Source organism: Panthera tigris, chromosome B1, assembly GCF_018350195.1.
Source record: "Panthera tigris isolate Pti1 chromosome B1, P.tigris_Pti1_mat1.1, whole genome shotgun sequence".
NCBI classification, from domain to species: domain Eukaryota; kingdom Metazoa; phylum Chordata; class Mammalia; order Carnivora; family Felidae; genus Panthera; species Panthera tigris.
Window position 1 is genome coordinate 27,865,242 of NC_056663.1, and position 26,845 is coordinate 27,892,086.

The 26,845-nt window shown below is 38.5% G+C and overlaps 1 protein-coding gene across 3 annotated transcripts; it reads left to right on the forward strand.

Moving 5' to 3' along the window:
- The first annotated feature begins 410 nt into the window (after nt 1-410).
- DCTN6 (dynactin subunit 6) lies at nt 411-26,495 on the forward strand. 3 transcript variants are annotated; one of them, XM_007093942.3, is made up of 7 exons: nt 411-512; nt 9,274-9,338; nt 18,727-18,832; nt 20,436-20,524; nt 21,810-21,857; nt 22,870-23,012; nt 25,920-26,495. In XM_007093942.3, exons 1-7 carry the CDS (start codon nt 490-492, stop codon nt 26,016-26,018), a joined length of 573 nt encoding a protein of 190 aa, XP_007094004.1. In that variant the 5' UTR covers nt 411-489; the 3' UTR covers nt 26,019-26,495. The 3 variants fall into 3 exon arrangements, with proteins under 3 accessions (XP_007094004.1, XP_042839058.1, XP_042839059.1); XM_042983124.1 differs by lacking the exon at nt 411-512 and adding an exon at nt 941-1,310; XM_042983125.1 differs by lacking the exons at nt 411-512; nt 9,274-9,338 and adding an exon at nt 11,760-11,871.
- The last annotated feature ends 350 nt before the right edge of the window (nt 26,496-26,845 follow it).

Genomic DNA, 26,845 nt, shown 5'->3' on the forward strand with positions numbered 1-26,845 from the left:
AACCATGTATGAAGCTCGGTAAAGAGGACAGAACTAGAGATATTAACCCGAGAAAGTCAGCAGGTAGGAGGGTACTTATGGGAATGTCGAGCTCACCCAGCAAGAGCTGAGCTCACACTGAACGAAAAGGGCCCAGGCCCTGGCAGGAATTTAACGGGCAAAGACCGAAAAGCAGGCTGAAAAAGAATGGTGGAGTATAATGAGGTCATCATGATGTGCGCTGGATTAGACTAAACGGCTGCTTTAAATCCGAGTCTATCCATCTCTGGACTGCGCTAAAAATAAGCCAGCGGCCACGCGAGGTCGCCTCGCACAATCCCCCTCAGGCAGAGAGTGGCGCAACCACTAGCCCCGGCAGGCCCCGCCCCCGGGCAGGCCCGCCCCTGCCCTATCCCGATCCTGCCAGGCGCTCCAATCGCTTGTAGAGACCATCGCTGGACCCAGGCGGCTGTGTCGATCTCCGCTCCAACTGGAGACAGGGTCCAAACCATGGCGGAGAAGGCTCAAAAGAGGTGAGTCGGCTGTTTGAGAAAAGTCCATTTCTAGACTCCACATGAGTGGAATCTGCTCCTGGTCGCCAACGGTAGGGACTAAGATGATGTCTTATCCCGGGCGCTCGGCCTGGATGGCTCTTAAAGCCCAGCCTTGGCAGCCGCTGAGGCAGAAAACGACGAAGCGGGCGTAAGGGAGGATTGGGAAGGGATGAGGAATCGGTGCCTGGAAGGTTTTTGTTCTTCGATCCCACCGCCACCGCGCCGCCCTCCTCCAGAACGCGCCTGCGCGGAAAGGGTCTCCGAGAGGCGCTGCGCGGCGAGAATGGCGTCGCCCGCTTCCTCGGGACCCGGGGGGACCCCCCCACCCCGACCCTCACCCCCTGTCCCCCAATTCCGCGCTGTTTGATGCAGCTGTTCACGGAGGGCGGCTTGTAGCAGTATTCTCTGCTGTGCGTTCCGACACACCCACGGTAGTGCTGGCCGCACCCCAGAACCCTCTTGCCCATTGTGGGCGCAGTGTGTGTAAACCCATCGCTGTCGCTTGTCACAAGGGGGACTGCGCCTGGGCTATAACAGTGTGAGACATTCTGCTCGGCGTGGCTAAGCTACTTTGTAAATGTGTGAGGACAGCAGTGGGGGCTCCTCCCAACAGCCTTCACTGCTGCGAACAGCTTGGATGGGAGAAATGCTTAAGTTAACGATTTCGAAAAGCAGCGGCGTTGAGCACCCTCTGCTGCCTCTCTTTGAACGGGAAACCGACACACCTTGTTTCTGTTGCAGTAAATTAAAATTTAGGGTTTTTTTCTATGGAGGCAGGTAACTATAATCTTTTTTCATAAGCTAAAGAGAACCAGGTATACTCTGAAAATTGTGTGCAGTATATAGCCGTGTACAGTGGAGTGTTTTGGGGTTTTTTTTAGTGTATTTATTTATTTATTTAGAGAGAGCTGGGGAAGGGCAGAGAGTGGGAGAGAGAGAATCCCAAGCAGGCTTCGAGCTGCCAGCACAGCCTACGTGGGACTTGAACTCACAAACTGTGAGATCGTGACCTGAGCAGAAATCAAGAGCTACCCGGGCTCCCCAGATGGCTTGTTATGTAAATAGGTGCTCAGCTAAGCCTTTCATCTCAGCTGCCTGAGCCCCCTCAGCCCCATCACTCGGAGGTGCAGTGGAGTCTACACAGAGGTGATTGGACCACGTTTTAGTTGGTCTAGTGATGAATTTAACTGTTTTCTGCCTCATGGAGAAGTATGCTGATGGGACCACAAACTCTGCCTGGGTCCTCTCCCTTAGACATAAAACCGGACAGGGGGACACTTGGGAATCGTTCCTATCCTCACTTGTCTAGGACAAGTTATATGTAGGTGCTGTTTTCATAAAGAAAAATCATCGAGGGAGGCTGAGGGAATGGAAACTTGAAATGGGAAATAAGGTCTAAAACAAGAGGCATTTTAATAAGATTGCATTATTTTAACACACAAACCCACTCTAAATGAAAACCATCAGAGGAATAGCATTTTCATATGGTGATCCATTCAAGGACAGCATTATTCAGCTCTCACAGGAAAAGTACCCAACATGTCAGGAAGTTTCCAAGAAACTTTCAACTAACAGAAAAGAAATGATTGGTGTTAGGATAATGATGCTTCAGGGACAAACTGCTTCAGGAAATTTCTAGTCTCTGGGCTTCAGTTTCCTCATCTATAAGATGAGAAGATCAGGCCATTTTCTGCTTTCTGTTCCATGTTACTGAAGTTTTTCTTTACTTGGTAGAAAGATTGTATTTTTTTACTGTGACTTCAGCAGAGTCAGACACGTAACCCCGATGCATCGTTTTTAGAATTTCATTAACTTGTGCCTTGTAGAAAGTCAGTGTATGTCAAAATGATGGAAACAGATACAGCTGTGTCTGATCTCACAAGTATTTCTTAGATAGACTCAGGAATTACTAGTTTTTGTTTGATATATATTCTTTTTACTTAGAGCTTTAAAAAATGCTTTGTGGTAGGAAGGTTTGTTTGCTGAAATTTGTAGAAGAAAAAATTGTGTCTCCTTTTTTATAGTTTTCCCTATCAGTAAGGAAGTGGGTGTGATTTAAGAAATATATTTTTGCTGTCACTTTGCACTTGTATCAGGGAATATTTAGGGGGGTTCTAGAATGTAAATGATGGAGAGACATGTTAAAGAGTTTGTACTCTGCTGACTTTCAGAGCTATATTTCTCTCTCTTTTTAATTATTTCAGGAGAATTTAGTGATTCATCACTTAACATATTACACCCAGTGCTCATCCCAACAAGAGCTCTCCTTAATGCCCATCACCCATTTAGCCCACCCCTGCCACCCCTCTCGCAACCCTCAGTTTGTTCTCTATATTTAAGAGTCTCTTACGGTTTGCCTCCCTCTCTATTTTTCCTTCCTTTCCGTTATGTTCATCTGTTTTGTTTCTTAAGTTCCACATGAGTGAAATCATATATTTATCTTTCTCTGACTGACTTATTTTGTTTAGCATAATACACTCTAGTTCTATCCACATTGTTGCAAATGGCAAGATTTCATTCTTTTTGATTGCTGAGTAATAGCCCATTGTGTGTGTGTGTGTGTGTGTGTGTATACACCACATCTTTATCCATTCTCCAGTTGATGGATGTTGGTATCTTTCCATAATTTGGCTATTGTTGATAGTGCTGCTATAAACATTGGGGTACATGTGCCCCTTCAAATCAGTATTTTTGTATCCTTTGGATAAATACCTAGGAGTGCAACTGCTGGGTCATGGGGTAGTTCTATTTTTAATTTTTTGAGGAACTTCCATGTTGTTTTCCAGAGTGGTTGCACCAGTTTGCCTTCCCACCAGCAGTGCAAAAGAGTTCCTGTTTGTCCGTATCCTCACCAACATGTGTTGTTGCCTGAGCTGTTAGTTTTAGTCATTCTGACAGGTGTGAGGTGCAGGTGTAAGGTGGTATCTCACTGTGGTTTTGATTTGTATTTCCCTGATGAGTGATGTTGAGCATCTGTTAGCCATCTGGATGTCTTACTTGGAAAAGTGTCTGTTCATGTCTTTTGCCCATTTCTTCACTGGATTATTTGTTTTTTGGGTGTTGAGTTTGGTAAGTTCTTTATAGATTTTGGATACTAACTCTTTATCGGATATGTCATTTGCATATATCTTCTCCCGTTCCTGCCGGTTGCCTTTTAGTTTTGTTGATTTATTTCCTTTGCTGTGCAGAAGCTTTTTATCTTGATGAAGTCGTAATAGTTCATTTTTGTCAGAGCTATCTTTCTGGTCTAGAACTCTCATGAGCTCTGTGTTTTTACTTTCTTACTGAGTCTTTCTCCTGAATTTTCTGTGGACCCTCAACCTGAATTAATATAAAATTTAACAAAATGACTTCACTTTTGTCATTGCCTTACTTTTCTATGTACTGATGATTTTCAAATCTTCTAACAGATATAGCAGATATATCAAATATCTAGTAATTATCACATAATCTGTCTTTTTTTTTTTCTCTTTGGAGATCTTCCCATGAAACCCTCTATCATCTTTGTTCTCTGAGGCTGATGCATGGCTGTTGTCCTGTTATTTCCCTTTGTACTAACACACTGGAGTCTCTGTTTCTAGACTCTATCTTATCTATTGGCTTACTTTTATTTAGCTTAGTACATCCTTCGGGAGCTTCCCAATAAAGAGTACTTTTTTAAAGTTTTTGCAAGTCTGAAGATGTCTTTATTCTCTGTCCAAACTTGATTGCTAGTTTGGCTGGGTGGATAGCTCTGGTTTGAACATAGTTTTCACTTAGAATTCTGTAGGGATTGTCTGTGGTCTTCTAAATTCTAGTATTGCTACTGAGGACTCTGTTGGCACTCTGATTATTTTAACCTCTCTTGGTGTTTTGAGTGTTTGTGTTTTTGTTTTTGTTTTCGTTCTGAAAACTTTAAGGATCTTTTCCATAGCATTCAGAAATTTTAAGATGATATTACTTGGCATGGGCCTTTTGCATTCACATCCTTTTAGGGTTGAGATTAATATTCTTTAGTCTGTGGGAAATTTTCTTGTATTATTCTTTATTTATTTATTTATTTATTTTTTAATAATTTTTTTTTAACGTTTATTTATTTTTGAGACAGAGAGAGACAGAGTATGAATGGGGGAGGGTCAGAGAGAGAGAGGGAGACACAGAATCTGAGACAGGCTCCAGGCTCTGAGGTGTCAGCCCAGAGCCCGACGCAGGGCTTGAACTCACGAACCGCGAGATCATGACCTGAGCCGAAGTTGGACGCTTAACCGCTGAGCCACCCAGGCGCCCCTCTTGTATTACTCTTTAATAGTTTTTTTCCATAAATTGTTTTCTCCTTTTTATTTGGATTCTTTTTTTTTTTTTTTTAATGTTTATTTTTGAAAGAGAGAGACAGAGTGCAAGCAGGGGAGGGACAGAGAGAGAGGGAGACACAGAATCAGAAGCAGGCTCCAGGCTCTGAACCGTCAGCACAGAGCCCACTGTGGCGCTTGAACCCATGGACCGTGAGATCATGACCTAAGTCAAAGTTGGATGCTTAACCAACTGAGCCACTCAGGTGCCCTGAGATTTATTTGGATTCTATACCTCATATGTTGGTACTCTAATTTTCTCACTTTTTCTGTCCTATTTTCAATTTTATTTTATTTATTTTATTTTATTTTGCATTTTGTTCTACTTTCTGGAAGAGCTCTTTTTTTAACATTCCTAGTGATTTCACATTTTGGTTATGTTTTTAATTTTTAGGAACTCTTTCTTAGACTGTTCATTTTTAATAGACTTCTGCCTTGTTTAATGCAGTAGTCCTTTATTTCTCGTGAATTATACGTTTGTTTTTTTTTAAGTTTACTTTTACTACCTGAATTGTCTGTGTTTCTTCAGACTATTTTTTTCCTTTGTTTTGCTTTTTTTCCTTTTTAGTTGGAGGCTTTCCTGATTTATCTAATCATCTCTGGCTCTCTGTCCATTATTAAGGATGGGAACTTAAACAACTGGAAGCTCCAGGTATACGCATTAGGCTTACCTTGTGATGTGCTTCAGGGTGGAGCAAATCAGGCAGGAAGCTGAACTTCTCATTGAAGAACTCATGTTGTCTGGAAGTTTCTTTGAAAAAGAATTCTCTTCTATTCCCCTGTTGCCTAAAATTCTGTATGAGGATAGGGAGGCACACAGGGGAAGGGGAGATGGTGGGCTCACTGTTGCTCAGCCAGTCCTCATCACCTACCTCTGGGCCTGATTTCTTGGGTGCAGTACCGCAGGGAGGGGCAAACTTTTTCTATAAAATGGTAGTTTTACCTTGTTTTTATTGTTAGGAGTATATAGTATTCCAGTAAGTTGATTACATTTTATTTCATTACTTCTCCCCTTTTATGGTTTCATTATTCTAAATAACATTGCCAATTTGTGCATATATTTTCCTCCTGTTGAATTCTTGATGGTAGAACTCCAGAAGTAGATTTCCTAGGTCAAACATTGTGACTACGTTGATTCCTGATGCATATTGGTACAGTATTTTCTAAGAAGTATCCTGATAATTATCATCAAAAGTGTCCAGATGTCTCAGTTAAATTACAGATACATCATCTGATAGCCAAAATAAATGAAAAAGCAAAAACACCTCATTATCCTGAACAAACTAATACAGGAAATGGACTGGAGTGTGATTATACTGAATATTCCAACTATTTGCATTTATTTCATAACATAGCCTTTTATTTCTTACTTACATTGACTTGTGTCATGTTTCTATTAGTATAGTATCAACCATCCTTCATGTAATATGACACAGAACAGTGACAGACAGTGGCCTAGAAATACTATAACCAATGCCATTGTGAATCGGCATGATAGGGTCGCATTTATGATAGCTGATTGTTTATTTGAAGATTGGAAGTAATGAGAGTGTTACTAATGAATAATAATTTTGTTCTGGGTTAAGAAAGATTGTTGCTGAATCAGTGAGAACAGTGATTTAAAGAACAATAATAAAAAAACTGGTCTTAAAAAGGGAAACTAGGAGTCTAAAATTCATTAAATGATACGAGTTACAAGAAAGTATTTATAGGTAGGGGAGGGCATATAAGGATCATGATTTGAGGGAGACTTTTTTTAAGGAAATAAGGATACATTTTCAGCCTAGTTACAGAAATGAATCCAGGATCCCCTTGGCACCTGGTGTTAAGAAAATTTTATCAATCTCTTTTCTGTCTTGTTTTATTTAGTTATATATTGAATAGGTAATCATTTGTGGGCTTCAAAATGCAAACAGTTAAAAAATGGGGATGTAAAGAAAAACATTTTCCATCTACCATTGTGTCCTTGCTATCCAGCTCCTCTCTCAGAAGGCAGTGAATATTATTAGTATCTTCTGTGTCCCTCCAGAGATAGTTTGGGAATATTGAAGCAAATACAAATATTCAGCAGTTACACACTAGAACAGCTATATTGGTTGCATCAGTTGTAAATGATGCTCAAAAGTTATATCAAAGAAACTGAATGTGCTAAACACAAGTATTTTATTAGAATGGCAAGCATGTCCTATTTAAGTTCATGTTACATGTGATGAAGATTTGCATTCATCAAAGAGGACAGATTTAAAAAGTGAATGAACCCATCTCACAGTAAAACATTTGGAAAAATAAAACCTGGCAGTAACAATTTTTTTTTTATCAAAGCAATGTCAAAAAAAGGCATGAAAAACAAATAGAAAGTACCATTGACATTTTTATACTATCTACTATCAGTTAAAAATCAGTATTTTCATACATGAATATTTATAGAACTTAATACGAGTGATTATTGCACTCTACATTTCTGGTTCTTACTGGTTGGAAAACATTTGCTAAAGTTTCTGAAAACAAGTTTTTAGAAAACTTAACAAATCAGTCAAGATATTAACATTTTGGTCAAGAAAGTTTCCGCTGTTTTATATATCAGGTTTTAATAGTTTATTTAAAATGCATAATTGGGCCACCTGGTTGGCTCAGTCAGTTAAACGTCCAACTTCAGCTTGGGTCATGATCTCACCATTGGTGGGTTCGAGCCCTGCATGGGCTCTGTGCTGACAGCTCAGAGCCTGGAGCCTGCATCAGATTCTGTGTCTCCCTCTCTCTCTGCCCCTCCCCTGCTCTCTCTCAAAAATAAACATTAAAATGCAAAATTCATGGCTTAGAAAAGTAGTTTGATAGGTTTTGTTGATCTCATAGAACTAGAACAGGTTAAGGATATTAAACATTATACTAGAAATCTTAGGGCAATAAGGCAAGAAAAATAAATAATTGGAAAAGAAGAAAAACTGTATTCACAGACAGCAAAATTATTTATGTGAGAAATCCCAGAGAATCTACTTGAACTTAGTGGGTTTAGCAAAGTTTCAGGATACAAAGTCAATATACAAAATTATATTGTATTTCTGTGTACTTGCAGTGAACGACTGGAAATCAAAATTTTTGAAAAATCCAAATACAATTATGAAGTCAAAATATCTAAAATGGTATTGTTATTTTATAGAAGCGAGTGCACATTTAACCATGAATAATATCATTCCTACTAAGAAAAATACTTAGAACAAGTTACCAAATGATTGTCAATTTAATGGGAAAGTCGTTTGGTACAGTTCTTCACGTCAGCTCATGGCTCAGCTACAGCTGCATTCAGCTAGATTCAGCTGTGTCAAACAGGACATCATGGAATATCAAAAGCATCAATAAATTATTTGGAATTTAGTAATTTTGAACAGCTTGCACTCTAGTTTATATCACTTGATAAGCTGATTTATAATATAAATAGAGAATATTTGTAAATTTTGAATCTCTACGTTGATTTCTATATTAATATTACCTTGCCAGTTGTTACGTATTGTGAATATTCATTCCTTTTACAAAAACAATGGTGTATTATATACTGTCCATTTTCTGGCTTTTAGTTTTTTTGACTTAAGATAGGTTGGATTACAGAGAGGGAGGGAGGCAAACCATAAGAGACCCTGAAATACTGAGAACAAACTGAGGGTTGATGGGGGTAGGGGAGACGGGAAAGTGGATGATGGGCATTTAGGAGAGCACCTGTTGGGATGAGCACTGGGTGTTGCATGGAAACCAATTTGACAATAAATTATATTTAATATAAAAATATATATAGCTTGGAAATCATCCCAAATCTTTACATAAAGGATTATTCATTCTTTTTAATGATTGTGTATTAAATTGTGGTGTACCATACTTTACTAACCTGTCCCTTTCTAATGGATATCTAGGTTGTATTCAGCCTTTTGCTGTTTGGAAACAATGCTGGTGTTAAAAGAATCCAAAATCTCTTTTCTCAAGCATTTTAATAGGGCATCATATATGATTTTAGCCTGATGGATAGTATGCCCCCTCAGAAACTTATAGTATATTAAATACCTTACCTTTTATCATTTCTTTTTTTTAATCAGATTTTTTTAACTTTTTTTTCACTGAAGTGTCTAGATAGCTTCTATAGCAATGTTTTTTTTTAATTTTTTTTTTTACGTTTATTTATTTTTGAGACAGAGAGAGACAGAGCATGAATGGGGGAGGGTCAGAGAGAGGGAGACACAGAATCCAAAACAGGCTCCAGGCTCTGAGCTGTCAGCACAGAGCCCGACGCGGGGCTCGAACTCACAGACCGTGAGATCGTGACCTGAGCCGAAGTCGGCCGCTTAACCAACTGAGCCACCCAGGCGCCCCTATAGCAATATTTTTTAAACTTACCCATGGTGAATGTTACCTTTTTCTTCCTACAGTGTGAAGATTGCTCCTGGAGCAGTTGTATGTGTAGAAAGTGAAATCCGGGGTGATGTAACCATAGGTAAGGAAATTGTTTATTAGTGGTTTTTTCCTCAAAAATTGATGTAATTTAATTTATTTCAATGTTTTACAATTAATTAGGTGTTATATATTTGTCTGTTTCATTGACGTCCTAATTTTATTGAGAAAATGATGTATTTCTCCCATGTTTAGTATTTCTAAAAGAAGTAAGTGTGATGGGCACTTGTTAAAGATTTTATTTTATTTTATTTTTAATTAAAAATTTATTTATTTTAACTAATCTCTACACCCAACATGGGGCTTAAACCCACGACCCAAAGATCGAGTCACATCTCCTGACTGAGCCATCCAGGCACCCCAAGATTTTATTTTTAAGTAATCTCTGCACCCAATGTAGGGCTCAAACTCAAAGCCCCAAAATCAAGAGTCACATGCTCCACTGACTGAGCCAGCCAGGCACCTGGATGGACTCTCTATTTTGAAAACCCCTCTCTGATAAAGGAATGAGGCGATGTAATATAGTCATTAATTTATTTGAGGAACATCTATTATGTACTACAGTGTGCACTGTGCTAGCACTAGAGACACAGCGATGAACACAGCAGACAAAGGTGTTGCCTTCATGGAGCTTATACACTACTAGGTAGTTAATAAGAGGTGGACCATGGAGTCGGACAGACCTGGGTTAGCATCCTTGCTCTTTACCTGCTGGTTTACCTTGCACATATTATTATACATAACCTCACCAGCCTTCATTTTCCCCATCTGTGTAAGTGTGTGTATTAGAATTAGGTTCAGCTGCATATAGTGGTGGCTTAAACACACAAAAGTTTATTCTCTTATATAAATAAGTCTAGAGGTAAGCAATTCAGGGCTGGTCAGTTGATTGTCCAGGAGCTCCAGCCTTGTAGGCCCGAATGTGATAGCTAAAGCACCAAGAGTGATCTTTGATAAGAAAGAGGAGGATTTGGGGCACCTGGGTAGCTCAGTCCGTTAAGCATCCGACTTACGCTTAGGTCATGATATCACAGTTCATGAGTTTGAGCCCCAAGTCAGGCTCTGTGCTAACAGCTCAGAGCTTGGAGCCTGCTTCGGATTCTGTGTCTCCCTCTCCTCTCTCTGATCCTCCCCAGCTCATGCGCTCTCTCTCTCTCTCTCTCTCTCACAAATAAATACTAAAAAAAAAGAAGAAGAAAGGGGAGGAGTGGAAACAAAAGGGTGTACCTCCAAGTTGGATCAGCTTCCTTTACATAGTCTTCCTGAAAGTTTCACACATTCTCTCTTTGTATGTCTGATGCCTTGGACTTAGTCTCAGCCTTGGAAGGCTGGGAGATACAGTCTGAACTGGGTGCATTGCTGCCCCCAATCCAGTGGGATTCAGCTACCAGGGAAAGGGAAGAACGGATATCTAGTGGCAAGTAGCAGGTTTTTCGACGTGCAAAATAGGAGTGCCCACCTTACAGGCACTTTTTGAAGGATTAAGTAAGAGAATATTTGTGAAAGTCATTGCCCGAAACCTAACACTAGCTGACCACATTGTTAAATCTTAGCAGTATGTAGCCTTGCTGGAGGTGAGGTCCAACACTGAAATCAAATTAACAGTTTAACATGTGGTAACTTGCGTATATGGACATGATTGAGTTCCCCTGAACTTACATTTTAGCCACTAGTTCTTTTACGTATGTTTTCACTGCATCTTGTGCCTTTGTAGCTTTATGAACTAACATGAGTCCATCCTCACTAGCAGCTGCATGTTACCAGAGTAGAGCTTTCAATGAGTTAAGTACAATTTCAGAGAGAAAACACACCCTGGTCCCTTATGCTAACAGTATCTGTCGTTGTTGTTGTATTATTTATTTATTTGGAGAGAGAGGTGAGAGAGAATCCCAAGCAGGCTCCATACTGTCAGTGCAGAGCCTGATGCGGGGCTCCATCTCATGAACTGCGAGATCATGACCTGAGCTGAGATCAAGAGTCAGACGCTTAACTGCCTGAGCCACCCGGGCGCTGCTAACACTATCTTTAATAGGAAAAAAAAAAACTGGATTTTAGTAAGTCTAAGCCTCCAACCAATTTAGACATCATGTCTTATAAAACAAGTAAAGATTGTACCAGTATTATGGAATATCATTAGGAATTTTCTAGGTTGGATTTTATTTTAGATTGACAGTATTTCAGAGTTTAGAAGGTGACACAGTTTCTTTTCAGTGCTATGTTAACTTTTTGTTAATTCTTAAAACCATTTGCAAACTTTTTATGAGGAGAAATCATGATGGCCACATGTTTATCAAAGATGTTGTTCTGCATTATTTTTAATCTGGTATTTAAAAAAATTTTTTTAATGTTTATTTATTTTTGAGAGAGAGAGACAGAGAGACACAGAATCTGAAGCAGGCTCTAGGCTCTGATCTGTCAGCACAGAGCCGTCGTGGCTTGAACTCCTGAACGGTGAAATCATGACCTGAGCTGAAGTCAGATGCTTAATCAACTAAGCCACCCAGAAGTCCCTTTAATCTGGTATTTTTATGGTTTTCATCATGATTCAAGGAATAACCCTCTCATTAGCTCACAAGGTATTGTTTTTTTCTTTTTTCTTGTTTTTAAAGTTTAATGATTTATTTTGAGAGAGAGAGAGAGACAGGCAAAGGGAGGGAGAGAGAAAGAAAAAGAATCCCAAGCAGTCAGTGCAGAGCCTGATGCAGGGCTCAAACTCCTGAACTGTGAGATCATGACCTCATATGAAATCCAGAGTCGGGCGCTTAACCAACTGAGCCACCTAGGCACCCCACCCACAAGGTACTCTTTTTTTTTTTTTTTTTTTTAATGTTTATTTATTCTTAAGAGAGACAGAGTGTGAGCAGGGGAAGGGCAGAGAGAGAGGAAGACACAGAATCCGAAGCAAGCTCCAGATTCTGAGCTGTCAGCACAGAGCCTGACATGGGACTCGAACTCTGGAACTGCGAGGTCCTGACCTGAGCCAAAGTCAGAAGCTTAACCAACTGAACCACCCCCAAGTATTTTTAATTAGAAGGAAAGTAAGACTAAAATAATGTAGCTAATTACACAAATTTGCCCTTTCATTTCTACTTCTTCCTCATTTTTAACGAAGTATGGTATACCTATTATATAATAGATAGATAGTATAGAAACCTCTGCTGGCAAAAATGTACACACAGGTGTAGGTACATGTTTGTCTGTAGGTATATTTCAGATTTGAAAAAAAAAAAAAAACAAAAAAAACTCCTGTTACTTTTCTCCTTTTCTCCTATGAAAAGAAAAGGTGGACCAGGGACCACAGCATAGGATTGGGACATGGGAGTATCAGGAGTCAGCACTCACTTTCCAGTCTCTCCTGCTGTCTTTCACTACTTTGTGCTCCTCCCCTTTCCTTATCCTTTTAATCACCAACCTTCCCTAAATGTTGAAATTATGTAAGGAATACAGTGTTTAAATCTACTTTTTTTTCCAGTAGCTGACAGTACAGAGATGGCTAAAGTGTAAAATGACAGTTCAACACAGATTTTTTAGCATAAGAAGTGGTTGTAATTTTTAACTAGTGATTTGAAGTTTATCATAGAATGGATCTAAATTAATGTTTTTATGCTTATTTTTGACCCAGTGTTTTAAAACAGGAAAATTTGCTCACTTTATAGAAACATCTCAATTTTTAAAACTAAGGAAAAGATTCAGAAGTGATATAGTTATCCAGTGCTCAGTCTTTTATAATTCTTCTCTCATTATCATTATGTATGTTTCTTATCATTTTGTTTTATTTGTTGTTTGTTTGTGTTTATCTTTAACTGTATATATAAGAATGGAAAATTTCCAGAATCAGTACTTAGATAGCCATTTCTATCATTGTTATATTTGGAATAAGATATCCCTAATCTTCTGACTGCTATTAATTCATTTTTCTGATGTAATACATGAGATTAAAAAGCACCAGGGAGATCTGAAGTTAAACGAGAGAGTAGAGATAAGTTATGTGATTAAAACTTACTCTCCCGGGCACCTGGGTGGCTCAGTCGGTTAAGTGTCGGACTTCGTCTCAGGTCATGATCTCACGGTTCATGGGTTCCAGCCCCACATTCGGTTCTGTGCTGAACGCTTGCTCAGAGCCTGGAGCCTGCTTCAGATTGTGTCTCCTTCTCTCTCTGCCCCTCCTCCACTTGTGCTCTGTCTCACTCTTTCAAAAATAAATGTAAAAAATTTAAAAAAAAACTCACTCTCCCCACCATGTTTTTTTCTTTTTCCCCAATTTATGGCTTTTATTGTTTTTGTTTTTGCTTAATTTACCAGACCAAAGTCTTCTTCTGTTATATTAGGGATATAGAGATTTGAACACAATACGCTTTGTTTTCTCAGTCAAGTAGCAATAACCTTAAGTGTAGTTGAGTTTAATAGATTTTTCAGAATGTTATGCAGAACTTTACATCCCCTAGTTGGTTATACTTTTACCAAATTATTCTATTCTGAAATATTTCAGAAAGAAAGTAATTTTTCCTTCTCTTTGTTTCAGTAGTGTAATAGAACTTTAAACCTGATCTGTTCTCCTAGAAAATCAGGTATTTGGTTTATCAAAGAAACTAGTCTGAAGCTTTGAAGCATTGTCCTTAAGCAGAAACCCTAGGACTTGAGGCACTGCTGGAGCCTGACCCCTTTCCTTAGAGGCTGCCAGGAAACAGACCTTGGGAAAAATAACAGCTCTCTTGTTAATTACAATGTGGGTAAACAAGGTTTCATAGCGTCCAGCCTGTTTTTAATTAGGCTGCCTTGATTTTTGGACCACGCATTATTTCCTTAAATTTTGTTTTGAAAGCTGAAAAGCATTTCAGAAAGTTACTTCTAAGCCCCTTTTCTGTAGTCCCATTATAGGGTGAAAGTCAGTCTCCTGGTCTCAGGACAGGGCTCGGTTGGGACAAGGTACTAGGTAGGAAGGCAGACCTCCACATAGTGGGAAAACGGAGATGGAACCCCTTTGTCCCATTTATTCTTTCTCTCCATTACAGTTTTTAATACAGATCGAAAGCTTCCCTTTACTGTGGAAGTCTTTTTTAATAAGGCAGAACAGTGACCTTGACTTGAAATTCATCAAATATAAAGCAGTTCTTACAGGTACTTAAGCTTACAGCTCAAAGGAATTGTTTTAACTTTCCAAAGAGAGCTTGTGGCTTTTTGAACTATTTATTGACATATGAAAATGTACACAAAGATAGCTTCCTGTGGCAAAGATAGACAGGAAAAATGTCCTTTACCAAATGAGGGGAATGGAAGTTTGATGCAAGGAATGCCTTTCTGGCTGTGTTGCATCAAGCCCAGCCAACCATTTAGAAAAATAATTCATCAGCCAGTAAGGCAACATCAGCTCTAGACACATTTATCCAAACAGGGAGATAAGCCAAATAGGATTTCAGCACATTTGGTAAGCAAATATACAAACTACCCTGCCAGTTAAGAGCTCCAAAAAAGTTCACAACAGCCTTTTAAAAAAAAAAAAAAAGCAACTTTCTATAGTGATACATTTTTATTTTTAAAGCATTTTTTAACCTCAAGACCCTTAAACTTGGTTTGAAATCAGACCCGTTCTAGGTAAAAGTGCTTCTTACATGTAGAAGAGTGTGGAGCAGTCTGTGCCCAGACTTCAGTGTGCCGTGGCTGCCCGGGTCTTGGAATACCACTCGGATTCCTGGGCCCACTGGTGCCAATCTCCAGCACAAAACTGTGCAGAGACAAAGCCCACACTGTGCAGGTTACACACCTGAGTCAGAATGTCCCTTTAGCAAGTTCTAGAAACCAAAATTTTAGCAGTCACATGTACTGAAGTACATGAATACTAACCCCTCTACTCTCTGCCCCAAAAGACCTGCAAGAGGTTTAGGGGAACTGTTCAGTTTATTATCAGCCATGACTTTTGTTGCACCACAATTCAGAGTTGATACTTGAACCTTCTAAGTTATTTCAGCCCTGAAACACAAGGACTTGTAGTTTGGCAGTGCTGCCACCAGGTGGAGGCGGTGTCTCATGTAAGCTGGTGATCCTGCATTATATCCCAGGGCCCTTGGATTTATAAACAGATATCCAGTTATCTTCTTGCTAACTTATTAATTATGATAAAAATGAAAACAACAATAATAAAAAACCTGCTTAAAATAGCTCAGGCATTAGGGGCACCTGGGTGGCTCAGTCGGTTAAGCGTCTGACTTCGGTTCAGGTCATAATCTTGGGGTTGGGAGGTTCAAGCCCTGCATTAGGCTCTGTGCTAACAGCTCAGAGCCTGGACCTGCTTTGGATTCTGTGTCTCCCTCTCTCTGCTCCTCCCCTGCTCATGCTCTGTCTCTCCCTTTCAAAAATAGATAAACATTAAAAAAAAAAAAATAGCTCAGGCATTATATTTAAAAATTCTATAAGACATGGGACTTGGGTTTAGTTTCATTTTTAAAATTTGTGTTTGTATAGTTAACATATATTAGATCATTTTTGAAAGGGAAAAATGAAAATATCAATTATTTTCAAAGCTATTTCAGAGGAATTTTTAAAGAAAGACAGGTTTCAGTGACAACCTTATCATACTAGTCCATTCTCCAGTAACTTCTTACAAGTCTGCTTGTCGTCAAAGCTGCAGCTTAGGGGCCAGCAGAATACCTAGTGCCTCTGGCTTATCTGGCCACAGCAGACAATCTGCTTTCTATCACAGCATGGTGATCTCTTCCCCGTCTAAGATTTTAATGCCAGTACAGAAAATACATTTATTCTTTTCTTTTACTATCTTATAGTAATATGTGAATTTTCCCCCACTGTTTAAAAGGAGTTACCACCCTAATAACCTGAGTGGAGGAGAGGAGTTTTTCTGTTTCTCAGACCAGAAGGAGTTGTTTTGCTTATTGATAGTTATTTGTTAGCTTTTAGTGTCAGATAGTGATGAACTTCCCATTTTTAACACCTATGGGCCAGACCCTGTGATCTCCCTTTCAGACATTATTTCGTATAATCCACACTTCAACACAATGAAGTAGGTTATTCTGGATCTCATCTTTTTATAGATGAGAGAACAGGCATTTGAGAGATTAAGCATATAGCCTTTAAGTGGTAGAGACCAGAGTCTAGACTTTCTAGACAAGGAGTGGGGTGCTGGTAGGGGCTTTAATTACAAAGAATCTAAAATAGAATGATTTGTCCCTTTTACCACAGAACATTTTTAAGTAAAGTGTGAATCTGGTATTGTGCAAACTACAGATGTAAATTGGTTCACACAGCTGGAAGACCTGTAAGAAATTTCTCATTTTGGAGGAATCCAGTGTTTGTTTCAGTATTATTTAGCACCTGTCCCTCAAAAGTGGTAACATCTAAATGCCCGTCAGTAAGGGCTTGGTTAAGTAAATTATGATATGTTAATATGATATGAAGTACTATTCAGCCATTAAAAAGAAGAGCTAGCTAAATGTACTTTTATGGAAAAATCACCATGACTTTTTAGGTGAATTAAGAAAATTGGACAATAATAAGTACCATCCCTTGATTAAAAAAAAAAATCAACTATGTGCTTATAATCCATATTTTTCCACCTTCAAATTATATTCTATTTATTTTTTAACTTCATGGTAAAAGATATTTATATACAATGATATTTACGGGTCTTAAGGGTATAGTGGAACTTAAGTCTGGAATAATATACCCCAAACTTTTAAGAATAGTTACCTCTAGGGAACAGGATTAGCGCAAAGAGAGGATCTTTCACTTTTGCTTTGTTTGAATTTTTATAATGAGTATGTATTACCTTTGTAAATATGTGTATTTCTTAACAGAAAAAAAGGCACATGTGTTCACAATCATGGTCAACTTGAGAATCTTCCCAGGGACCCAAGAGATCCCATCTTTTATCCTGAATAGGAGAATTTACCAAAGCAATTTTACTTGGGCAGCTCAGGATTTGGGGAGCCAGGGGTGACAAATAACACAACCACTCTCATGTTATTTCTTATCAGACTGTGCGTCTTTTGACTGTGCATCCTGTCTTGGACCCCACCCTCCTTATCAATCCCCAGCTCTTCATTGTTAGGGGGAAAAAATAAAGTTGCACTGAGGTTCCTTCCAGTTCTCTGAGCACCAGGAACACCTTATTTAATACATTTGTGTGTGAGTATGTTAAGTATTTCCAGTTTTCAAGATAACAAAACAAAATAAAGAAGAAATGCAAGCTCAAAAGGGCAAAAGTAGCTTATATTTCTTTTTATTTCCCTCTAACATATAGCACTGGATCTTGCCTGTCACACGCAGCTAATGATTATTGAATAAATTAACTTACATAGTTGAGTACTGAATTACAGGGACAGTGCATCTTCCTGACTACCTTCCCACTGTCAACACTTCTACCCAGGCTGTCTTACTTTCAGAGTTGGTTACTTCATGTCCACTTATTTACCAATAAAAATAGCCATGGCATTGGGGGTGGGTGGGGCTAGTGTTGCAGGGAGTGGCAGTAATGAGGTTATATTTTCTCAAGAGTGATTTCATTATCACCAAAATGCTAGGCCTTTGGGAAATTAAGAACCAGGGGAGGGAATGTGTTAGCTGTCCAGAATCGTGTCCCTGTTTAAGCAATGCCGGCCACCTCCACCCTGGTGGTGAAATGGATGTGGTAAGACCCCTTCCCGCTCCTTTCAATTTGAGGTAGGAGGCGTCCCCTCAGTCTGCCTATTTCAGAGTCTTAGGATTCCAGTAATTATATTGGCTCCTTCCACTGCCTCCCTGTAACCTTTTCAACCTTTAACTGGTTAAAATCATGTCCTAGACCAGACACAACAGTATCTCTGCCTCCTTCCAGTGGTTAGGCTTGTTATTGGGATGGTGACAAAGTAACAGAGATAAGGTTTCCATGTTTCCCTTCTCCCATTCCACCCATGTTTCCTCTTAGCCACTTAATAGGAAGACTAACTCTATATAGTACACAAGCATGAGAAAGTGTTAATGTGGTTCACTAGCATGAGAAAGCCCAATATTATAAGCAAAGGGAGCCTTACTTTTATGAGAGAAAGCAGGGAAGGGAATTAATGTTATTGCCAACAATGTGCCAGAATACTGTGTCTACAAACATGATCTCATCTAATCCTTACAGTGCCTCTGTAAGATGGTATTCTCCCCACCCCCATTTCACTGCTGAGATAACAGAGGCTTCCAAACAGCTGGTTAGCCAGGGCTGTCTGGCTCCAAAGCCTGTGCTGTCTCCACTCACCTTGCCTTGAGATTTGGCACTAACTACTATTGATAACAGCTGAGGAGATAACATTTGTAAAGTGCACCTAGTGTGGTGCCTGGCACATACTTTAGAAAATGTTCCTCCCAATAGCCTCGGCCCCCTCTTGGTCACCTTCTCCCCTCCTATTGGAAGCGTAGCCTCCACCAATAATTTCTTTTCACCGTATTTTTAACAGGACCTAGGACAGTGATCCACCCTAAAGCACGGATTATTGCAGAAGCCGGGCCAATAGTGATTGGGGAAGGTAACCTAATAGAAGAACAGGCGCTTATCATAAATGCGTGAGTAAGACACTTTCAGATACCCTGAACTAAGTACCTCGGGTTGTGTTTTTATTAATTCAGCTATCTGTAGGAACCTTTTACGGTAGACATCTGGAAAGCCTACTATTTTAGAACTAGAGAAACATTAAGGATCTTTTCAACACAAGTGGTTAGTAAATAAGGAAACCAGAGACCAGATGGGTGAAGAGACTCGTCCAAGGTGAGATAACTTGTTGGTGACTGACTAGAATCTCCTCCTCTCAGTCTGATAATCTTCCCCTTACGTATCACTACCTCTGCTGTGCGCTAAGCAAACATTTCCTGACTCTAGCAACCAAGTGCTGTGCTCATCACCCTTGAAGAGAGTCTTTTGGTTAGATTTCTCACTTCTGACTGAATTGTTATTACTCCTGCCCAGACACATGAGCTTTACTCTGATATATATTTTCATATGCTTTGTGGGGGTAGCACCCAGAATTATATTTGAAATTTTGGGGGCCTTAGAGGCAATTTTTTTTTAATGTTTATTTTTATTGTTGAGACAGAGACAGAGCATGAGTGGGGGAGGGGCAGAGAAAGAGGGAGACACAGAATCTGAAGCAGGCTCCAGGCTCCGAGCTGTCAGCACAGAGCCCGACGCCAGGCTCGAACCCACAGACGGTGAAATCATGACCTGAGCCGAAGCCGGATGCCCAACCAACTGAGCCACCCAGGCGCCCTGGCAATTTTTAACTTTCAAGAATAAAAAGTGATAAAATATTCAAACATGTACATGGTCTTAGTGAGCTAGACTATAATACCTATGACATTTTCATAAGCATTTAATAAAGCTTTCTAGATAAAATTTTGGCAGGAAATTCAAGCTTATACCTAATTTATAGCAACAATGTATGGAATTTGTAAGAAAGACCTTGGGAAAATATTTGACTGTGATAAAGAGATTGATTTGTCATAACACTTACTTAGGATTTGGGAGTTTCTTACTATATTAAGCAGTTTCTTTTTAAAATCTTATTTTGGCACCTTTATTGTAAGTCAGTCAGTAATAGCTATATTCTGCAGTAACTCAGCTGTCAGAGATAAAGCACCATTTAAAAAATGGCTTCCTCTTAGACCACAAACATTTTATGTTCCAAATATTTCAAACTACCTAAGAGCATATAAAATAATTACATGAATTTCTGTTTACATTTCACAATCTCAAATGATTATTGAGAATGGAAATTTTTCGAGCCAGGCATGATTTTGATTCCAGTTTAATAAGCTAAAAATTATAGCCAGCATCATTTTTACCTTGTCCTGGAAAAGGCCCTCTGGGCTATGAGCTTTAAAAATAAGCAAAGGAAAAATTAAAAATAAAAAAAATAAATAAAAATCAGCAAAGGAAGGCTGACCTTCTAAAATTACCTGTGACTTCTTTACCTTTTAGTAGTTCTTTTTCAACTCAGAATCAAGTCTTCAGCATAGATGATAAATAATTCACTTGGAATAAGAAATTACTTATATAGTTATGTATTTTAAGCTTGATGGAGATCAAATTGACAGAATGAACCCAAATTCTAAAACAAGAGAATTGCTTATTGCATTATTGACTTTGATGATTTGTCTCTTCTTTTTATAGTCACCCTGATAATATCACCCCTGATGCTGAAGATCCAGAACCAAAACCTATGATCATTGGCACCAATAATGTGTTTGAAGTTGGCTGTTGTATCCTTTACAATAGTTTAAAGTAAAACATTCTTCCCAGCTGTTTTTAGTATCCAAAATCTATTCCATAGAAATCATCATATTTTACCTGTCAAATATATCAAGTATATTATAAGTATGCATACACACACACACACACACACACACACACACACACACACTGCTCCTAGTGTTACAGCTTGTTCACAGGTAACAATAGGTAACAATAACTGAGTGGCAGTAGACATAGAAACAAGAAGAATCCTGGCTTCTGTCCTGCTTTAAGAACCACAGCTCTGTCCATTCAATTCCTATATAGTTTAGGTTAACAGTATGTTGTCTGCTGCAAAGAAATGGTGGAAAGGGATGGAAATATTTCTTTTTTTTTTTTTAAGTTTATTTTATTTATTTATTTATTTTAAGGGGGAGAGGGGCAATGAGAGAGAGGGGGAGAGAGAGGGAGGGAGAGAGACAGAGTGAGAGAAAGAATCCCAAGCTAACAGCGGATCCTGATGTCAGGGTTTGAGCTCACAAACCATGAGATCATGACCTGAGCTGAAATCAAGAGTCGGACACTTAACCAACTGAGCCACCCAGGCACCCCTGGAAATATTTCATTCTTTGTTTTTTTTTTCCCCAGAGTGCTACTAGTTCTTACCTTGATTTTTGTACTCTAAAAAGCTAGTAAACTCTTTTCATGTTGTCAGAAAGATATAATTTTATGACAGAAAAACTTGGAGGAAAATAAAATCTATTTAGTGATAGCAAAATATTTAAACAAATTAAGCTACAGGCACAAAATGGACTATTCGGATCATTAAGCAGTCATCTTAAATTACGGTTTTAAAGATTTTAATCGTATGGAATAATGCCTGCAAATTTAATTGAAGCAAATAAAGCGAGCTGTAAAAGTTTATACAGTTTGATTCCCAGTTATGTTAAGGGAATTATATGTATTTACATAAAGATATATCAAACTGTTAGCAGTGTTATCTTTAAGTGATTGGGTGATAAATTTAATTTTCTTCAAACAGTCGTGAAAATATGTTACTTATAGAATGGGGGTAAAAGATGCTCATTTCCTTAAAAAACATAGAAGGCATTTATATCTACTTAGAGATGCTTACATTTAAAGATTAAAGCTTTACTTTCAGGTTGCCCTGAGCAAAGGAGCTCTCACCAGGCTGAGCCTGCATGGCCCTGCCCATGCTCCTACCCTCTGTCCCAGGGCAGGATAAGGATATAGTGAATTGGTAGGGGGAAAAGATGCACATGTTTACAATGTTTACTTAACTCTGGCTTACAGATTCCCAAGCCATGAAAATGGGAGATAATAATGTTATTGAATCAAAAGGTAAGCTGTATTCAGAATTTTATTGTGAAAATGATTACCTCCTTTTTCTTTGTGGTGTCCTAGAAAACAACCCAAGTATAACCTCTGGCAAAGTGGAAGGAAGGCATGGTTGGAAGTGGACTACAATAGGAGACTAAATCTTTGCCTTTAAGGAACCTAATAATGTGTTTAATACATTGAACTAAAAATTGAGCTGTGTACATAAGTTGGGATTGGATTAAACCATAACGTTCAGATGAAAGATTTGAAAAGATTTCTGCTAAATACTAGTGTCCGTGATAATTTAGTTGATTAATATAATTGCAGAATTGAAGAAAAAAATCATTTTCTGTATCAGTTTGCTTTCTTTAATTTCAGGACTACTTTACCTAGCCAGTCAGGAACAAATATAAGCAACTTATCATAAGTGGAGCTGGGCAGGAGGTCATGTAAAGTCACCACTACGGGAAAGCAGCTCCCAAGAGCGTGCCCCACTAAAGTCCAGAAAGAACCTGAGCAATAAGATGTCTTTAGAATAATAATTTATCTTTGGTGGTCCTAACTGACATGAAAGAAAAATGCTTCTTTTTTTAAATACTAAAGTTAGACTTGTTGTTAGTCTACTTAATGGTTTTTGTTTTAATTTGATTACCAATTATTATCGTTGTTATTTTCTACTTATTATATACTTACTATGTGTCAAACCTGAGCTCGGCACTTTCCATTTAATATCTCACTTATTCCTTACAACAAACTGTAAGTAGGTTGATCTTTCATTTCATAGATAAGCTTCTCAGAATTTTTAGTGACTTGTCCAAGGTCACACAACTAGTCAGCAGCAGAGCTCTGTGTTTAATCCATCTAATACTAGTCTGGTGCCTGCCTCTATGCTTTACCAACTCTGAATTGAAGTATTTTCTTTAATTTTTTTCTTAAAGCTAGTTTACTTTTTCATACTTTAAGACATTTTGGAAAAATGTAACATTCTAATCATTTGTCTTAAAATACAGTTCTTTCTATGTTTTTATTGCAGCGTATGTGGGCAGAAACGTAATCCTGACAAGTGGTTGCATCATTGGGGCTTGCTGTAACCTGAATACATTTGAGGTCATCCCTGAGAATACAGTGATCTATGGTGCAGACTGCCTTCGTAGGGTGCAGACTGAGCGACCACAGGTACTGGAACCTGTCTTTAAAAGGAGTTCTTTTTTTTTTTTTTTTAAATGTTTGACAGAGACAGAGCATGAGTAGGGGTGGGGCAGAGAGAGAGGGAGACACAGAATCAGAAGCAGGCTCCAGGCTCTGAGCTGTCAGCACAGAACCTGATGTAGGGCTGGAACCCATGAACTGCAAGAACATGACCTGAGCCAAAGTCGGGTGCTTCACTGACTGAGCCACCCTGGCTCCCCAAAAAGGAGTTCTTTCTGAAAGAAACAAAGAAAAACTTAAATACAGAGAACAAACTGGTGGTTGCCACAGGGGAGGTGGGGTGGGGGGGGAGAGAGATGGGTGAAACAGATCAAGAGGATTAAGAGGTACATACCTCCAGTTTAAAATAAGTAAGTCACAGAGATGAAATGTACAGCACAGGCAATATAGTCAGTAAATTGTAATTATGGTTGTCATAGTGACTACATTTATCATAATGAGCAACAAGTGATGTATAGAATCATTGAATTGATAAGTTGTACACTTGAAACTAATATAACACTTGAATAATATTAAATAAATATACTTCAATTAGAAAAAATTTCTGGCGCTACTAATTTTCAAAAAACTACCACATAATTGTTTTAATGGGACAGCAAGTTTGCCATTTAAAGAGCAGATGAGAGGGGCGCCTGGGTGGCTCAGTCGGTTAAGCGTCCGACTTCGGCTCAGGTCATGATCTTGCAGTCTGTGAGTTCGAGCCCCGCGTCGGGCTCTGTGCTGACGGCTCAGAGCCTGGAGCCTGTTTCAGATTCTGTGTCTCCCTCTCTCTCTGACCCTCCCCCGTTCATGTCAATCCCTGTCTCAAAAATAAAATAAACATTAAAAAAAAAATTAAAAAAAAAAAATAGCAGATGAGAGGGACGCCTGGGTGGCTCAGCCAGTTAAATGTCTGACTCAGGTTATGATCTATGGTTGTGGGGTCGTAGGTCACAGGATGTGCACTGAGCGTGGAGCCTGCTTGGGATTCTCTCTCTCCCACTCTCTTTTCCCCTCCCTCTCTCTGTCTCAAAATAAATAAATAAACTTAAAAAAATAAAATAAAAAGCAAATGATTAAAATCAGAGAAACATTCCTAAAACTAGAATTTATTTGCATTGAAATTATTCAGTCTTTAAGTTATTATCAAAAATATGTACAAAGATGACAATGACAAATTGATAATGAGCAAAGAAAATCCAGAGATGTTGCTCCTGATCTTAATGTATTTTCACTGAAAATGTATCACCAAACTTTATAAACTGTTGATTCACTCCGAAAATACCAATCCTCAAGGTAAGGAATGATCCTACCAAATTTATACTGGCCAACCAACTTTGGTCCATCTGTTAGTTTACCAACATAGCTGACTTGAAAATAAACACAGTTTGTGAATATGCAAGTGTGTTTTGATATTTTCCTGGCTTACGAGAAATTCTCTCTTCCTACTAAGAACCAAGAATAATTAAGAATATATATTTAGAGTTTCATACAGGAGATAAAATAGGGCATTTGGGGCTTCCTTTGGACAGAAGACATTCTGATTGAAGTTGTGAACTTCATTGTTTGGCACACAATATATTTCCTTAGTTACCCAGCCTCTTTCCCCTCCTCCAAAAGAAAATATTTTTCAAGACATCTATCATTTTGCATCTGATTCTTAGCCATATTTTATCAGATGTTAAAACTCCAGCTGTCTTTGGGTTATTCTGTTTCTGTAATGTTTGGATTTTATTATTATTATAAGCAAGTATTACTTCTATAGACCAAAAAGGCAGTAAAACAAACCAGGGTTGTTTTCACTATCTTTCTGCATACCAGCAAAAATGATTGAAGAAGGAGAAAAGAAACTGGAGTTGGGTTAAAAGAGATTAGAATTCAGTGAGTAAGAATATCTGGAGTTGAATACAGTTTTCCACATCTCACTCATCACAGGTCCTTATTAAAGAACTTACTGAATCAAAATGTCTCGGGCAAGGACCTAATAATCATCCATATTTGTCACAAGTACCCCTAGTGAGTTTTGCAATGAGGGAAGTTTGGGCGGCGCTGGTGAGTGAAGAGCAGAGAGTACAGCTGTGTACTTGTAGGGCCTGTGGAAAACTGTGCGTTCCAAGAATTCTACTTAGGTTGTTGTCTATGATTAGAACTTTTTTTTTTTTTAATTTTTTTTTTTTTTTAACATTTATTTATTTTTGAGACAGAGAGAGACAGAGCATGAACGGGGGAGGGTCAGAGAGAGAGGGAGACACAGAATCCGAAACAGGCTCCAGGCTCTGAGCAGTCAGCACAGAGCCTGACACGGGGCTTGAACTCACGGACGGGACCGTGAGATCATGACCTGAGCCGAAGTCGGACGCTCAACAGACTGAGCCACCCAGACGCCCCGATTAGAACTTTTTAACTTTTTCAAGGCCAGCGTAAAGCCTGTAACAGCAGGGTTGAAAACTGAGTCATGTATATTTTTAATTTTTTTTTTTAAGTTTATTTATTTAGAGAGAGAGTGTGCGAGAGAGTGTGAGTTGGAGCAGGGGAGGAGCAGAGAGAAAGGGAGAGAGAGAAACCCAAGCAGGCTCCTTGTCGTCAGCACAGAGCCTGACGCGGGGCAGATCGTGACCTGAACTGAAATCAAGAGTCAGATACTTAGTCACCCAGGTGCCCCTCATGTATATTTTTATATGTAAAATCTTTTGGCTTTTTCGTATTTCCAAACTTAATGTATATTCATTATAAATTAAACAACCTAAATAAATAAATAAATAAATAACCAAAAAACCCCACAAAAAACAGGTAAGCAAAAATCAGCCAGTGGAAATCACCTATACTTCCCTGACCCTGAGCTGCCTGGTACTCTTGCTTTCTGCTTGTCAGTTCTTAATTCTCTTATCTTTTTAGCCCCAGACACTACAGCTGGATTTCCTGATGAAAATCTTGCCAAACTACCACCACCTAAAGAAGACTATGAAAGGAAGCTCAACTCCAGTTAAGAACTAAGAACAATATACAACATCAAGATAACAGTTTGTCTTTGACCACTGTCTTTTGAGAGGGCCACAGTGTTTATGTGCTCTTAGCAATTCACAGATTAATACATGTTGACTTTATTTTATAAAATTGAGTCAGAGAGGAAAGTAATGGATTTTCATTATAACTGTCCTCTGTAATTACATAAAATGCATTATTTTCCTATATCCTTAACTCCTTTTCTGAGAATTTACAGGTTTGGTTTATTTTTCTTTTGTCATATGTTGGCCATGATTTTAGTTGTGTAAAAGATTCCCTGTGATAAGAAGGGGCATATTACTATGTATTTATATTCTAGCATATGTTGTATTCAATAAAAATGCTAGTGACGGGACTTTCGGTGAACATACTTTGATCAAGTTTTCTACTTGTGTTAACTTCGCTAAAATAGCTCTTTTAATTTTTACTGTGTACTAGCCATATTAAAGCTAATGTGTTTATCTTTTCCTTTTGTTACTTTGGAGCTGTTTGGTATTTCAGGTGAAATTTCAGCAGCTGTTGAACTAATTTGACTTCATCTTATTTCCAAGAAAAAAAATCTATTTTCATTTTAGTAAAACAGGTATTAGAAAAAGATGTATTCTGTAGCATACAAACAAAATCAGTAAGAATGATCTCTGATGGAAATGACAAGTAAATGACCCTTGAGTAGTCCTGAGTTTCTGAGGATAATAAAACTAAAAGAGATTTTGATATATTTATAAATTTATGAAATTACTTTGGCACATTACCAATGACTGTTGATCTTATTATTATTTATCTTAATTACATATTATTTATCTTAATTACATAATGGC